General features: G+C 51.3%; 1 protein-coding gene across 1 annotated transcript; it reads right to left on the bottom strand.

Annotated features, from left to right (window-relative positions):
- Window positions 1-2,371: 2,371 nt before the first annotated feature.
- SOX12 (SRY-box transcription factor 12) lies at window positions 2,372-5,586 on the bottom strand. The gene has a single exon (XM_042931349.1). It carries the CDS (start codon window positions 5,207-5,209, stop codon window positions 4,265-4,267), a length of 945 nt encoding a protein of 314 aa, XP_042787283.1. The 5' UTR covers window positions 5,210-5,586; the 3' UTR covers window positions 2,372-4,264.
- Window positions 5,587-15,777: the final 10,191 nt, after the last annotated feature.

Genomic DNA, 15,777 nt, shown 5'->3' with positions numbered 1-15,777 from the left:
GAGATGAGTCAATGACGGCGTGAACAGAGACTGGAGGGGGACACACCCCGCCCCTCACCCTCGAATGCTTCTTACTCCTTCCAGCCTCTAGGTGTCTCCAGAGTCCGCATAAGCAGGTCTCTCCCCACCTCTTACAGGTCAGAATCCATTTCCTTCTGAAATGGAAAGACCCAGATAACATAACAATAAATGGTCTCCCGTAACAATAAGCGGGCCCCTCCCCAACTTTGTGTCTGGGAACTAAGGCCTGCAAAGGAGCCTTGCCCAAGGTCCCACAGAGATCTAGGACTATCCCCCCCCCCCGCCAGGCGCTCGACCCGCCCCCACATTCCCAAGGGCAAAAAGACAGACAACCTCCCTGTTTCCAGCTTTCATTAGGGGAGAGATCCGGGGTGACTGGTAGGCTGAGACTGCAGTTTCTAATCGATCCCAACTGGAAAGGGTGCAGCCTTGAGGTTGGGGCTGCCGGTGTGTGTGGAGAAGGGAAGGAACCCCTCCCAGGGACGGAGCCAGCAGAAAGTGCCCAGCTGTGGTTATAGGGCCAGTGGCCCAAGCCCCGCTGTCCAGCCCCTGGCACCCTTCGTTGCAGATTGAGTTTCCCCCGAAGCAGACACGGAGACGGGAGTCTGGGGTGCAAGAGATTTATTAGGGATATAAACACCTGTGAAAAGAAGAGGGAGGAAGCAAGGTTGGGTACGGGAGGTCGAACTGCGCTGCAGGCCTGGCAAAACCTCGGCCACCCCCGGGGGCCCTGGGTGAGTGTCCGGAGGGGTGGGTGGTGCAAGTACTGCCTGTCAGCGTGTCCCCACACTGGACAGGAATGGCCAGGCGTTTCTACCTGATCCCCCTGGGCCACCAGACACGGGCTGCCCTAGGGCTAGTGGATCTTGGCAGCTGGAGGCCATCCGCTGACCAGATTCCTCACAGCCAGGGAAGTGCTCCTTAAAAGGGGTTCAAGGGTGACACCCATCTCTATCTTCCTCAACTTCTCAACTCTTCCTGGAGGGATTTTTTTTTTTTTTTTTCCCATCTTGCTTTCAATCAGAGGCTGAGCCAGAGGACTGGAATTCTTGCACCTCCCCCAACCAGACACCCCCTTTCTGTACGCACCCAGCCCTCCCAAACCTGCTATCGTCCTCTTTTAACGCGTCTATGTGTACCCCAGTCCCCAAATACCCTCTCTCGATGAGGTCTGCACACTCGGCCTTCGTTCTTACAGGGGACACAGGCTCTGTCCAACCTCAGGAATCCACTGGACCTGGCAGTGGAGGCACTGGGGGGGGGGGGGGGGGGGGAGGGGGGGGGGGGGGGAGGGGGACAGAGTTTGAAAAGGCTTTCCTCGGTTTCCAAAACACGCTGGTAAGAATCTCAAGGACAGGAATCGCTGTGGCTTCTGTTGCTTCTCTTTTAGTCATTCAATAAATCTACACTGCAGGCCAATGACGGGCCGGCTCTGGGACCAACCCCGCCAGCCCAGGCCCTGCGCTGACAGCCTAACGCCATCTGTGGATTCAAACAGGGAAGGAGAGGCAGCACCCTGACATGACACTCCGCCAGGGCAGAGAACCAAGATGCGGGGCCCTGACTTTGACCTTGGCCGCTTGCAGGCCCTCCTGCAGGTTGCTGCACCACCCTGACCCCGTTTCCTCTTCTGGACAAATGGAGTAATATATTTCAGGGGGCACCTTGTTAAATGCTGCTCACCTCGAACTTCATTTCACCCTGAAGAAGGTACTGTTATCATTTTCATGTTATTCATATTGAGAGAAGAGTCAGGGTGAAGTGAATTTGCTCAAGGTCACACAGATGCTCAGTGGTGGTGGTGCTGGGGCTTTTGAGCCCAGACGATGTGGCCCGACCCTTCTTAATTCTCATGAAGGGCAGGGTCAAACGGGCCCCCTGGGGCCAGGGATGCCTGCGACACTTGTTTCATTTGGTCCACGAGGATTTAAAGAGAGTCGTGTCAAAAAAATGAAACAAATAAAAATAAATAAATAAAGATAACGGAGTCAGCTTTCATTTTGTAGTTGAGATGTTCACAGAAACATCCAGATTTCTACCTTCTCTTGAAAAACCAGGCCACCGTGGGTTGCCTTCCCACAAGGTCACAACTGGCGGGAGGAGAGCAGCTGTCCCCGCAGAGTGTCTACCCAGACTCTCTCATGGACATTACCTGCCTGGCCCTGTGGGGAATGAATGTGTCACCCTTAATCAAGACCAGTGAGTCCTGAGACAGAGGGAGACAGAGGCCTAAAGGGGCCAGGTGCCTTGCCCAGCAACCCCCAGCTCTTTCTGCACATGGACTTCAATCTGGCAAACTGTCTGGGGGAGGGTTGAGGAAAGGCACAGACATGTAGAACCACAGGGCAAGGTCGGGGCAAATACACTTTATTCAGTCCTGGCATCAGACTGGCGAAGTCCTGCTGTGGGTGCCAGTGCCCCAGATCGGGGGACCCCTCCCCTCAGCTACTAGACTAGTTCTCCAAGACCACAGACAGTGACATCTCTTCACTCACATGACGTTTTCTGGGTTTTTTTCATTGTCTTTTTGTTGTTATTGTTTTTCTTAAAAAAAAAAAAAAGAGAGAGAGAGAGAAAGAGAGAAAGAGAAAGACAGAGAGAGAGCGCGAGAAAGGCCCAGAGCCGGAGCACCAAGCTTAAAGGAGGCAGCTGGTGGCTTTGTCAGCGACGGGAACGCGTGGGGCAGAGACCTGCAGAGACCCTGGGCAGGGGTCCAGGAGGACTCTGGGACCGTTTGTTCCTGAGATTTGTGTGTGTGAATGAGAGTGTGTGCACACCCAGGAGGATGAACACACGCCGGTGAGATACAGGTAGTGAGGGCAAAAGGGGGTATGGGGAGGCCGGAGGGGCGGGACTTGAGCGGAGAGTTGGGGAGCAAGAGGGGGAATTTGGGGCAGGGGTCCCCGAGGGCACCTCGAACCGGACACAACCTCCTCCGACAGCAGCGCTATCCAGATTTTTCACACGGAAAAACAGGCGCAAACGGCACACCTCCACTACTCTGCCCCTCCCTTCGGTGTCACTGGCCCAGTCGATGGTCTCAAGCCAGCTGTTCAAAAGTGGGTCTCTTCTTGTCACTCCGTCTGCTCTCATGCCTCAGTCTCAACACCCCCGCCCCCGTACCAACGTGCCTCAGTTTCTCCCACTGAATACGGTCACTGTGGGCACAGGACTTGAGTGATAGAAAAGGGCGGTGGGCTTAAGGGAGGAGTCCAGGCTGGGAGTGTGCCTTAACGTGAAGGGGCACTTGGGATGGGGGTGGAGAGCAGCAAGGCCCTTGTCCCCAAATAGACTGATAATTGCCTTGGTTCAGAGCTTTCTTGGGCGGTCCTCTCGTGGTGCAGTTCCAGATGAAGACCCTATTCCCAATTCCCGGATGGGGGAAAGAAAAGGCAAGTTTCTGGGTGCCAAGGTAGACTGTGGAGGCAGTCTAGCGGTGTGTGTCTAGCAGGCGGGAGGGTGCACGTCAGTCTGGGTAACCCCGCAAGGAAAAGGGGTTATGCCACTTAGGGAGAGTTCCAAGCGCCAAACCCAACCCTTCCGGGCCAGCTAGTCTCTTTCTCCCCTTTCCTAGTGCTCCTCCCATTAAGGCAGAGACGCCCCGTCGGGTTGAAAGGAAGCCGCGGCTCCCGGATCAAAAGATTTCTTAGGATCGCTCAATGCCCGCCCCACTTCTTCCCGGAGCGGGCCACAGAGGCTTGCGGTTCAACTGGGACCGGCCCCCTCCTCCTAAGAAGCATTAAGCATGCGCGAGAAGGGGGCGGGCCCCAGCGCTCGGGGGAGGGGAGCGAAGGGGTTTGGGAGGAGCGCGCGGTGCCGCCCAGCCGCAGCGCCCCCCTAAACCAGAGAGGAGGCGGGCTGGGCGAAGGCGGAGGGATCGGGAGCAAGGGCAGGGGCGTGTCCTCCGGCCACGAGGAGGGGCGTGTGCGAGGTGGGGGGAGGGGTGCAGGTCTGTAGGAGTGGACGGGAGGTGTAACGGAGGGGGGCTGGCTGCTGGTGGCTGTGCGGGAGGGGGCAAGACGGGGCGGGGCTTGGATGTCAGGGAAAGAGTGGGGGTTGGGCTGCCTTGGGGTGTGTCTGCGGGGGAGGGGCATGTCTGGGTTTGAGGGGGATGGGCACGTCTGGGAGGGGGGAGGCTGCGCGGGAGATGGGGTGCCAGCCTCGGCCTCCGAGGGGCCCCAATACCTGATTCCTGTATGTAAACAGCTGGTTTGGGGGCGTGCGCGCCCCGCTGACGGTGGGCTCAGTAGGTGAAAACCAGGTCGGCGATGCTAGACGGGCGCCAGTCCCCCGCGATCATCTCGGTAACTTCGGGGGTGCAGTAGTCCGGGAACTCGAAATGCGACGTGCCCGAGGGGGGCGGCAGGTCCGGGTCGCGGTCCAGGGCGCTGCAGTCCAGGCCGGCGGGGCCGGGGGGCAGTCTGGACAGAAAGCCCAGCGGCTCCTCCCCCGACGCCACCGTCTCCTCTTCGCCTTCCTCCACCGCCGCCGCCTCCTCCTCTTCTTCCTCTGGCTCCTCGTCCTCCGACGGAGTGGGGGAGGCGGCGGTGACAGCCGCCCCCTCGCCCGACGGCCCCTGGGCGCGCTCCGCGGGTCCCCGGGCAGCCCGCCCCGCTGGGACCATCCTCCACAGCTCCCTCCCTGGGGTCTCGACCAGGCGCACTTCCAGCAGCTCCTCGTCGTCGTCCTCGTCGTCGTCCTCGGGCGCCGCCGCGCTGCCCCCCAAAGGCCCGCCCGCTGCTCGGCGGCCCCCGCGGCCAGGCAGCTGCGGCCCGGGCTTGAGCCGGCTGCCGCCACCACCGCCGCCGGGGGGGCGGGGCCGCGCCTTGGCGGGCGCCCCCTTGCTCTTTTTGCGCGGCCGGTACTTGTAGTCCGGGTAATCCGCCATGTGCTTGAGGCGCAGCCGCTCCGCCTCCCGCACAAACGGGATCTTCTCCGAGTCCTGCAGCAGCTGCCAGCGGCGGCCCAGGCGCTTGGAGATCTCGGCGTTGTGCATGTCGGGCCACTGGTCCATGATCTTCCGCCGCTCGTGCTGCGACCACACCATGAACGCGTTCATCGGTCTCTTAATGTGGCCGCTCGGCGTCTTGCACCAGCCGGGCTCACGCGCCCCCTCCTCGGCCGGCCCGGGCCCCGGGGGCGGCGGCCCGCCGTCCCGCTTGGCCCTCGCGCCCCGCTGCTGCACCATCGCGCCTGGGCCCGGGGCCGCTAGACGCCGCCGGGGGCCGTCCGCATCCTCCGCGGCTGGGGGTGGGGGAGGAGGCAGCAGCGACGGAGGGGCGGCCCCGCCCCGCAGCTCGGCCCGGCCCCCGCGAGCTGGGGAGCGAGGAGCTGGGCGCTCGGGCCCAACGGACGGCGGGGGGAGAAGGTCAGCGGCGCGGTCTCAGGCGGGCTCGGCGCGCCCCCGCCGCCTCCGGCAAGTTGCGCCCAGCCGCACGCTGCACATTGTTTTGCGGGGGCGGAGGAATCGCACCCTCCGGCCCCCGCGGGCTCTCCTCTCAGTCTCCTGCTCCGCCGCGGCCCGCGCGCGCTGCTCCCCGCCCCACCGCCTTCCAGTGTCTTTCTCCCCGCGCGGCCCCGCCGGCGCGCGCGCCACCCCTCCCCCTCGCCGTCTGCGGGCCGCTGCGGCGCGCGCGGGGCCGCCCCGTGTAAACACCGAGGTGCCCGCTTGGGCTGCGGCCGGGCCACGCCTCGCGCTCAGGCGGCGCGTCACCCGTTGCTGGGCAGAGAAGCTGGTATTTGCATCTCCCAATCGCTGGCTGCCGGGGCGGGGCGGAGCTCGGGCTGCGGGGCTGGGCGGTCTCGCTGGGTTGGAGGGTGTCGGATGAGGTTGGTTTCTTTTCTTAGGCTGGGGACTGGAAGGAGGGTGGGGGAACGCGGAGCGTGCTTCCCATCTGCCTCCGAAAGCTCCCGCCCCACGTTGCCTTTGAAATTTTAGCTTATTCTGTGACACCTGCCGCCAGGTGGGACATCCGCCCCCTCCTCTTTCAGGAGCGTCTTTCTGCACAGTCCCAGGACAATGTGGGGGCACTCAGGCTCGGGAAAGCTCAAGAGTACAGTGTCATCGTTTCAGAGATGTAGCCCCTGCCTACTACACATAGGGTCCAGCCACACAGAGGCTCGACAAATGCTTTGAACTCAATGAACGAAGCGCTTTCATATTATTTTAAACCTCGTTTGAAGCCCCACAGGAGTCCTGAGAAAGAAAGGAATAGGACGCCTATTTTCCGGATTCAGAACAAGAAAGACACGCAGACTAGTAAGGTTCGAATCCTAGGCTCGCAGTCCCTCCCTCTCTTCCCAGCTCAGCGCATCTCGCTGGAGCGAGTCGCTGGATCATCTCGCCTACCAGCCAAGGGTCCTGAGCAGGGCTGACTGATTTTTCACAGTCCTCAGGCGAGGTTCGAGGATGCGTGAGTGTCCCATCCCCAGGTCCCAACCTACACAGCCACCCGCCGGCTGCGGACAAGGGCGCGACGCCCCTCCTGGGTCTGGAGAAGCGTGCGCGGGCACGGGGGCGGAGCCAGCGCGAGGGGCGTGTCCGCGACGCATGCTCTAGGCGCGTGGCGGGGAGGGGCTGCGCGCTCCCAGTTCACCACGTGTGAGCCGGCTCGGGAACCGCGGGCCCTGTGCTGCCCCCGAGGGAGGTCACCTTCACGGCGCCATGGGCCTGGGCGATGGGAGGGGGCGCGTAGGCCTCGCCCCTCAGGACTAGGAGCTGGGAGGGGTCGGGACGAGGTCCTCTAAAGTGTCTTTCTGCTGGGGCGTAGTGGGCACTGTCCGGGGCGGAGAGTGGAGAGCCTGGCGACAGACCTCACCCACCACTGGGCGGGTTGGGGCAGAGAGCCCAGTTGGAGGGTGTAGAGCAGGGAGGAAGGGCTGAGGTGCGGCTCCGCAGACGCGGGGGGCGGGGTGATGCTCTGGGTGCCCGGGAGGGAAATGGGAGCGTGTGGCCGGCGGGAGGGGGGCGATTCTTAAAGGCACAGGGCGCTGGGAAGGAGAAGGCCGCGCTCCCGACCAAATGGTCCTTCCTCGGATTTACTGGACGCTGAGATTCGGAGCTTCCCTGAGTTTGAACCTTCAGAACTGGAGCCTGGCCTGTTCCATCCTCCATGGAGTCAGAATTACAGTATTCGTATCCCGATTCCTCCTCCTTGTCCTTGAAATGGAGGAAAAAACCATTTCTCCCTCATATGGTTGTTTTTTACAAGTTAAATGGGGATACTGGCTGTGAACAAATCTGACACCTAGTAAATGCGCAATAAATATTAGTTATCTGGGACTCTGGGCACCAACAACGTAGAGACACCAACATAATTTTTTAAAATTGGCGAGGTGGGGATGGGTTTATTTCAAAAAGGGCATCCGGGCACTTGGGGGGGGGGGTGCACAGTTAGTTAAGCTACTGACTTGATTTTGGCTCAGGTCGTGACCTCCGGGTTCCTGAGGTCCAGCCCTGGGTAGGACGCTGCACTGACAGCACGGAGCCCGCTTCTCTCTCTCTCTCTCTCTCTCTCTCTCTCTCTGCCCACCCCGTGCTCATGCTCTCTCTCAAAGAAACATTAAAAAAAAAAAAAAAGTGTGCAAGTGCACTGCAATCAATTTTAGAATATTTTCATCAACCCCCAAGGAAATTCTGTGCTTGTTTTCCATATCTCCACCTCTGTCTCAATGGATTTGCTGCACCATTTTATATTCCTACCAGCATGTGTGAGGGATGCAATGTCTCCTTGCTCTTACGTTTGAAAATACGGCTCTTAAAAATGTATTCTCTTGCCTCTAGCTTTGTCAAAAAGGTATCATGCTGTTATATATCCTGGTATTTACTTGCTCATTCAGTATTATAGTGCTAAGGTTCACCTAAAGTATTGCACGCATATGGGGTTGGTTCATTTTCCACTGTGGGGATATGCTACAATTTTCCTATCTGTTGTCCTGTCCACGGACAGTTGGATTATTGCCAGGTTTTTGCTCTTATAAGGAGTGTTACTGTTAACAATCCTAGATGTGTCCCTGGAGTTCAAGTGCAGGGTCTCCAGAGTGTGTATCATGGAAAGTGTGATGGCTACATCTGAGGACGTGTGAATGCTAACTTTTACAAGGTAATGTTGTAAAACTGCCAACTTGCACCAATTTACTTTTTCACTAGGAGCAGAGAAGAGATTCTTTTCATCCACATCTTGTCCAAAGTTTGGTATTATCAAGCATCTTAATGTTTGCTTGCATTATTCTGTCTCATCATGATTTCTGTTTGCTTTGTGGCACTTACCACCTTCTGGAATTATTTTATTTGTTCACTCGGTTTTTGCCCATCTTCCCTCCACTAAAATGTAAGATCCACGAGGGCAGAGATTTTTGTCTGTTTTGTTTTATGGCTCTATCCCTAGGAGGGTGCCTAGCACATCATAAGTACTGATTAAATATTTATTGAGTGAATCAAAGTCAGTGTTCTATCAAGAGTACACTCAAATTCCTACAGGAGCCCAGAGAAGTAAAATTTTGAAAAAGAAAACCTAAAACTCAGATCCGCTGCTGAGATGCAGCCGTTATCAGTGCATACAGACTACCTTGAGTCCTTTCTAATGGGTGCCCCAGAGTCTAAATCTTGTAGGCCACGGGTGTTCAAGGTTGGGCTCACCACTGAGCTGTTCAGTGTAGACTGCAGTAGGAAGACAGTGAGTTTCTTGGAAAGATGCTGACCACCACTACCCAATGGTCCAGGCCACCATCACCTCTCATCGGGCACCTGTCCAGCCTCCTTTCTGGGCCCTGCACCCACCAGGTCTCCTTCCATTTCATTCTCTTTCCTGAAGCCAGAGCAATGGTATGTTTTACTCACAAATCTGATTGTGTATCTTCCCTTTTTAAAAACCTTCATTGGTTTCTTCATTACTTTCAAGATGAACACCAGGCTTTTATTGGCCCAGCAGGCTTGGTCTGACCCCTCCTCACCAATTTGACCTCCTCTCTTACTTTCTTTGTCCTGAGCCAGTTTCCAGCCACACTGGCCCTCCTCCCTTTGTGGAACAAGCTGGGCTGCCTCCCCACACAGGGTGTTGAGAAGTCCGTTCCCTCACCCTTCCAGCACTCCTACCTCTGTCTCCCTCCTTGTAGCCCTCCTAGCCCCATGTCCCTTGCCTTCAGTGCACCAGTGGCCTACCTGGCCCATGTGACACTTGGGATAGAGAACTTTTTAACACCTCTATCCTCTAAATGGCAGTGTTTTCAATAACAGTTATAAAATATAATAAATAATATTAATGATAATGGCCAGAAAAGAAATGTAGATGGTGAAAATATTCTTTGAGCTTTTTATATGTAAGCATGTCAGCAAAAATAAACATGACAATACAAAAAAGGGAAAAGAGTATTGAATCGATAGTTTTCAGTTACATTAATATATTTCTTTGAAAAATAAAAGAAAATAAAGAACACACCTACATAGTCGTCTATTGCAATAATGATTATGTTATGTTACAGTTTAAAAACACGAAAATGCTTTAAAAATAACAATCAGGGGCACCTGGGTGGCTCAGTCAGTTAGGCATCCGACTCTTGATCTCAGCTCAGGTCTTGATCTCAGGGTCGTGAGTTCAAGCCCTGTGTTGGGCTCCATATTGGGCATGGAGCCTACTTAAAAAAAATTTTTTTTTAAAAAGATTCAATTTTAAGATTAAATATATTATTCAAGTTTGGTAAAACATAATTTTACCAGGGGCACCTGGCTGGCTCAGCCAGCAGAGCGTGAGACTCTTGATCTCACGGTTGTGAGTTTAAGCCCCATGTTGGGCAAGGAGCCTACTCAAAAAATGCCACCGAAAAAACCCACATAATTTTACCAAATGAAAATTATAATGTAATGTAATATAATATAGCATAATAATATAATTTTACTAAATAATAAAATCTGCAGTTACCACACAGCGATTCACTCTTTGTTTCCCTGTTTCAGCTTAAATACGAAAGCTTCAAGTGGTCACATAGGATGACAGAATTGAAGCAACTCAAGCTTCATAATCACTGTGCTATCATTGTTTATTTTGAATCTATTGTTTATTTTTTTTTTAATTTTTGGTTTTTTTTTAACGTTTATTTATTTTTGAGACAGAGACAGAGCATGAACAGGGGAGGGGCAGAGAGAGAGGGAGACACAGAATCGGAAGCAGGCTCCAGGCTCTGAGCCGTCAGCCCAGAGCCCGATGCGGGGCTCGAACGCGCGGACCGCGAGATCGTGACCTGAGCTGAAGTCGGACGCTTAACCGACTGAGCCACCCAGGCGCCCCTGAATCTATTGTTTAAACAGAGACATATGTTGTACCAAAGGGGCTACAGACACAAGTGCTCAGGAAGCTAGCTGGAATAATTCTGTACTGTTACGAGCTTATTTTCAAAACTAACATGTGTAGCTGCATCTGACTCGGCATGTGTTAGGGGCTGACTGAACGGATAGTGCTCTGAATTAACTTCCTTGTAGAATATAATGTTTATGAGTGCACAAGTAATTAAAGTAGGCTGATTTGAAGCTTACAAATATATTATTAAGACTCCGGTTAGACCAACAAATTGATCTTCGGGGAGGAGTATTTTACCACTGACAAGGTTTAGAAGGGTGGGCCCATGGAGGAGATAATAAAAGGCAGGCTGACTTTCAATCCGTTTTATTATTGTTTTTAAATTCTCTGCAGACGACACACCCTCTCGTTGCCTGCACAGCCCCACTTGGAACGCTACGGCAGAGCAGAAGCTCCATGAGATCAGAAGACCCGCCGAATTTCCGCTCGCACCATTGTGTCCCCAGCACCTAGCAGATCTTGACACAACAGAGTCTCTGAATATCTGTTCAAATAAGGGAGGAAGGAGCCAACCCAGACACCATCATGCAACTCCACGCACCCCAACTCTATCTTGCTCCAAAACATCAGTGTGTGAACCGGCATGATCATCAAGGATGTTCCTAACGAAGAGAGAGGACAGTAAGAACAAGGTAATTCGCTTTTTGATTTACCTGACTGTCTTTTTTAAAAATTCAGAGATTAAAGGCATGCCTGGGTGGCTCAGTCGGTTAAGTGTCCGACTTCGGCTCAGCTCATGATCTCACGGCTTGCGGGTTTGTAAGTTCGAGCCCCACTCGGGCTCTGTGCTGACAGCCTGGAGCCTGCTTCGGATTCTGGCTCCTTCTCTCTCTGCCCCTCCCCCACTTGTGCTCTGTCTCTCAAAAATAAATAAATGTAAACAAAAATTTTTTTTTTTAATTCAGAGATTATGATGGTGAGTGTGAGTGTGTGTGTGTGTTTGTGTGTGTACCATGTCTCTTTCTTTTACCAAATAATAGTATAGATCTGCACATTGGGCTCTTGATCGCTTAAAAATGGCTGGTGCAAGGGCACCTGGGTGGCTCAGTCAGTTAAGTGTCCGGCTTCGGCTCAGGTCATGATCTCACGGTTTGTGAGTTCGAGCCCCGCGTCGCGCTCTGTGCTGACAGCTCAGAGCCTGGAGCCTGCTTCGGATTCTGTGTCTCCCTCTCTCTCTGTCCCTTCCCTGCTCATGCTCTGTCTCTCTCTGTCTCAAGACTAAGTAAAACATTAAAAAAAAAATGGCTAGTGCAAATCGAAATGTGCTATAGTGCAAAATTTTCACTGGTTTTCAAAGACCGCATAAAAAATGTGAAATATTGCATTAACATTTTTCTCTTGATTTTGTGTTGAGATTATAATATTTTGTATGTATTAGCTAAATAAAATACGTTAAGATTAATTTCACCTTTTTTTACCATTTTATTTATGTATTCATTTATTTTTTTTTTATAAAAAAAATTTTTTAACGTTTATTTATTTATTTTTTGAGACAGAGAGAGACAGAGCATGAACGGGGGAGGGTCAGAGAGAGGGAGACACAGAATCTGAAACAGGCTCCAGGCTCTGAGCTGTCAGCACAGAGCCCGACGCGGGGCTTGAACTCACGGACCGTGAGATCATGACCTGAGCCGAAGTCGGACGCTTAACCGACTGAGCCACCCAGGCGCCCCTCATTTATTTTTAATTAATTAAATTTTTAAATTTTTTTTGAGAGAATGCAAGTAGGGGAGAGGGGAAAAGGAATAGGGAGAGAGAGATTCTTAAGCAGGTTCCACACCCAAGGTCAGGGGCTCAGTATCATGACTGTGAGATCATAACCAGAGTCAAAATCAAGAGTCTGACGCTCAACCCACTGAGCCACCCAGGCACCCACTTTTTTTAACCTTTTTAAATGTGGCTTCTGGAAAATTAAAAAAATAATGTTTATTTATTTTTGAGAGAGATAGAGAGACAGAGCGCAAGCAGGGGAGGGGCAGAGAGAGAGGGAGACACAGAATCTAAGGCAGGCTCCAGGCTGTGAGCAGTCAGCACAGAGCCTGATGTGGGGCTCGAACCCACAAACTGTGAGATCATGACCTGAGCTAAAGTTGGTTGCTTAGCCAACTGAGCCACCCGGGCGCCCTTGGAAAATTTTAAATTACACTTAAGGCTTGTATTATATTTCCAATAGATAAGACTAATATAGAAGGTGGAGGTTTTTCTCATTTTATTTTATTTATTTTATTTATTTTATTATTTATTTTAAATGTTTATTTTTGAGCGAGAGCGTGAGGGGGGGAGGGGCTGAGAGAGGGAGACAGAGGGCCCAAAGCCAGCTCTGCGCTGACAGCGGAGAGCCCGATGCGGGGTTTGATCTCAGGAACGGTGACCTCATGACTTGAGCTGAAATCAAGAGTTGGACACTTAACCAACTGAGCCACCCAGGGGACCCAGTTTTTCCCATTTGAGCAAAATTAAAAGTGGGCCATCTTTTGCCTATCCCCCAATTTTAAAATGTGTGTTTTGAGTTTGGTTTTGTTTTGTTTTGTTTAGGTTTTGTTTTGTTTTTGTTTTTTTAAACTTGTCTGTGAAATTCCCAAGTTTTAAAAATCCTGCTGGAATACTGGATGGTCAATCCATGAGATGTAGTGTGAGATTCAGAAAAACACAAGGCAGAAAGGAGAGACCAGAATTGGGGTTTACAGAGAGAAGAGGACAGCGGGAGAGTCATTTTAACAGCACCAGCATGACTGATGGAATGGGGAATAATCATATTGGAGAAGGAAGGGAAGGTGACTGAACGGGGAGGGGATTTTATCTGGGTAGTGGGTCCCACCTGGTGACTCTGAAATCACACACCACTGGTAAATCCCCACATCTCCTGGAGTATAATCTTTACCCCCACAACCTGACTCTGAAATTCATCAGACTTTTTCTTTTGGGGGTGACCATATTATTTATGATGAAAGGGACACTGTTAATAATTATGCTGGAACAACAGAAATAAACTGGGTAAACTGGGAAGCAGGTTATCCTCATCTCATTGGCTAAATGTAGGGGACTCCCCTTCGATGAGTTAGAAGTCAAGCAAGCAGATACTGGGGTTTTAAACAATCAAAGTGTCCAGGGTTTGAAATGAAAATTTGTTCAATATTATTAATCTTTGGGATGTTATTTCAACTCCTTTGTTTCGATTTTCTCATCTGCAAAATGGGAGAGTATAATAGGTTAGGACATGGGACGTGATAAAAGGCTCAGTAAATGGTAGCTATAACAAAAGCAACAAAAAGATACAAAAGGCAAAACTATAAAGATAGTAAAAAGATCTATGGTTGTCGGGGTTTGAGGGAGAGAAGGTTGACTAGGTGAAGCACAGAAGACTTAAATCCTAATGCATGAGAATATTAAAAAATCATTTTAAACATCTGGAGAATCTCAAGATGGAATGAAGAATTCGACAAAATAGTTGAATTGAATTAGAAATGTATGAAGCGGGGCGCCTGGGTGGCTCAGTCGGTTAAGCGTCCGACTTCAGCTCAGGTCACGATCTCGCGGTCCCTGAGTTCGAGCCCCGCGTCGGGCTCTGGGCTGACGGCTCAGAGCCTGGAGCCTGCTTCCGATTCTGTGTCTCCCTCTCTCTCTGCCCCTCCCCCGTTCATGCTCTGTCTCTCTCTGTCTCAAAAATAAATAAACGTTAAAAAAAAATTAAAAAAAAAAAGTAATGTATGAAGCAACCCCACTGAAGAGGGTGGGGAAAGGGTGCCGACTTAAGTAATTTTAGAAATGAGTGGATCTTGTAAAACTAAAGAGTAACGAAGTACTGTCCTCTAGTTGATAAAGTTTCCCACAGGGCTATGGGTTAACAATGCTGATACTGCTGTATATGTATACTGGAAATGAACAATTAAGTAAATGGATGGTGGAGAGTGGGAGCCAGGTCTCTCATTGGTGGAGTGGGAACATACAGGTAGACAAGGAGAGAAGGCTATAATGACTCGTGGTAACGGATTAGAATTGGAAATAGAAATAGGAACTCATGTTTAGCTTACTACAGATACAGATGGTTACATGCAGAAATATTTATAGATGTGTGTACACACACAAGTTAGCATATACACATATACTTCTTTGTTCTGTTAGTTGAAAAGGCTTCAAAGAAATGACACTTCAGTAGCAATGAGCACCCTTAGCGTCCCAGTCTTGGTTTCTAATATCATTCTCCAATGGGAGGAATCGGGCCTTTTGAGAAACAGCTGATTCTAGGACTGGGGCAGGAAATATGCAAGATAAGCCTGGGGCGAAGATAAGTGCCCCAAAACAACAACAGTATGAAGGAAAGACACACAAAGACGCGGGATATGTCAAAGGGACACAGGAGTTAACTAAAAGAGCCCCCAAAGGCCAAAGCTGGAACAATTTGAGCAACAAAATTAAGTAGTATTGGATTATAGCCTAATGTATGAAATAAATATCTATGAGTCCATACTGGTATAAATAAATAACTGAATAAATCAATAGAAAGGACAAATCTTGAGTGCAGAAAAACTCCAAATAACTATGTATATACTCTACTCTTTTTTTATGTTTGTTTATATTTGACAGAGAGAGCCCCAGATGCAGGGGAGATGCAGAGGGAGGGACAGAAGAAGCAAGCAGTGCACCGACAGCAGAGAGCTCAATGGGGGACTCAAACATGAATGGTGAGATCATGACCTGAGCCCAAGTCAGGCACTTAAACCACTGAGCCACCCAGGCACCACAAAATACTCCACTCTTAAAGGGGTGGAACAAAAATCCCACCCTTACGTGTGGCCTGAGCATAGTCACTTCATTCCAAAGAGGACAGTATGAAAAAGGGTGAAAGTAACTTTCCAGTGGAGAAATCTGACAAATTCCTCTTCATCCAGGTGTTCGAGGTCAACACCAACAGTGATAAGTCATGTTGATGTCTGAGAAACTGCCACAGCCCAGAGGAACCTAAGGGGTCATGAGATAAATGCTAAGTGACATCCTGGATGGGATCCTGGCATAGAAAAAAGACATCAGGGGGGGTGCCTGGGTGGCTCAGTCGGTTAAGCGGCGGACTTCGGCTCAGGTCATGATCTCGCAGTCCATGAGTTCAAGCCCCGCGTCGGGCTCTGTGCTGACGGCTCAGAGCCTGGAGCCTGTTTCAGATTCTGTGTCTCCCTCTCTCTGACCCTCCCCCGTTCACGCTCTGTCTCTCTCTGTCTCAAAAATAAATAAACGTTAAAAAAAAAAATTAAAAAAAAAAGACATCAGGTAAAAACTAAGGAAATTTGAATAAACTATGAACTTTAGCTACTAACAGTGTATCATTATTTAACAAACCTATCATGTTAATATAATATGTTAATAATAGAGGAGGGAGGGTGGGTGGGGGATAAAGAATTTTGTATTATCT

The sequence above is a fragment of the Panthera leo genome, chromosome A3, assembly GCF_018350215.1.
Source record: "Panthera leo isolate Ple1 chromosome A3, P.leo_Ple1_pat1.1, whole genome shotgun sequence".
NCBI lineage: Eukaryota > Metazoa > Chordata > Mammalia > Carnivora > Felidae > Panthera > Panthera leo.
Note: the sequence above shows the minus strand (reverse complement) of the source record. Positions and strands in the feature narration are given on the sequence as shown.

What these genes read in the sequence shown, in the direction of transcription:
- SOX12 (XM_042931349.1), bottom strand. Translation starts at nt 5,209, where the DNA reads ATGGTGCAGCAGCGGGGCGCGAGGGCCAAGCGGGACGGCGGGCCGCCG.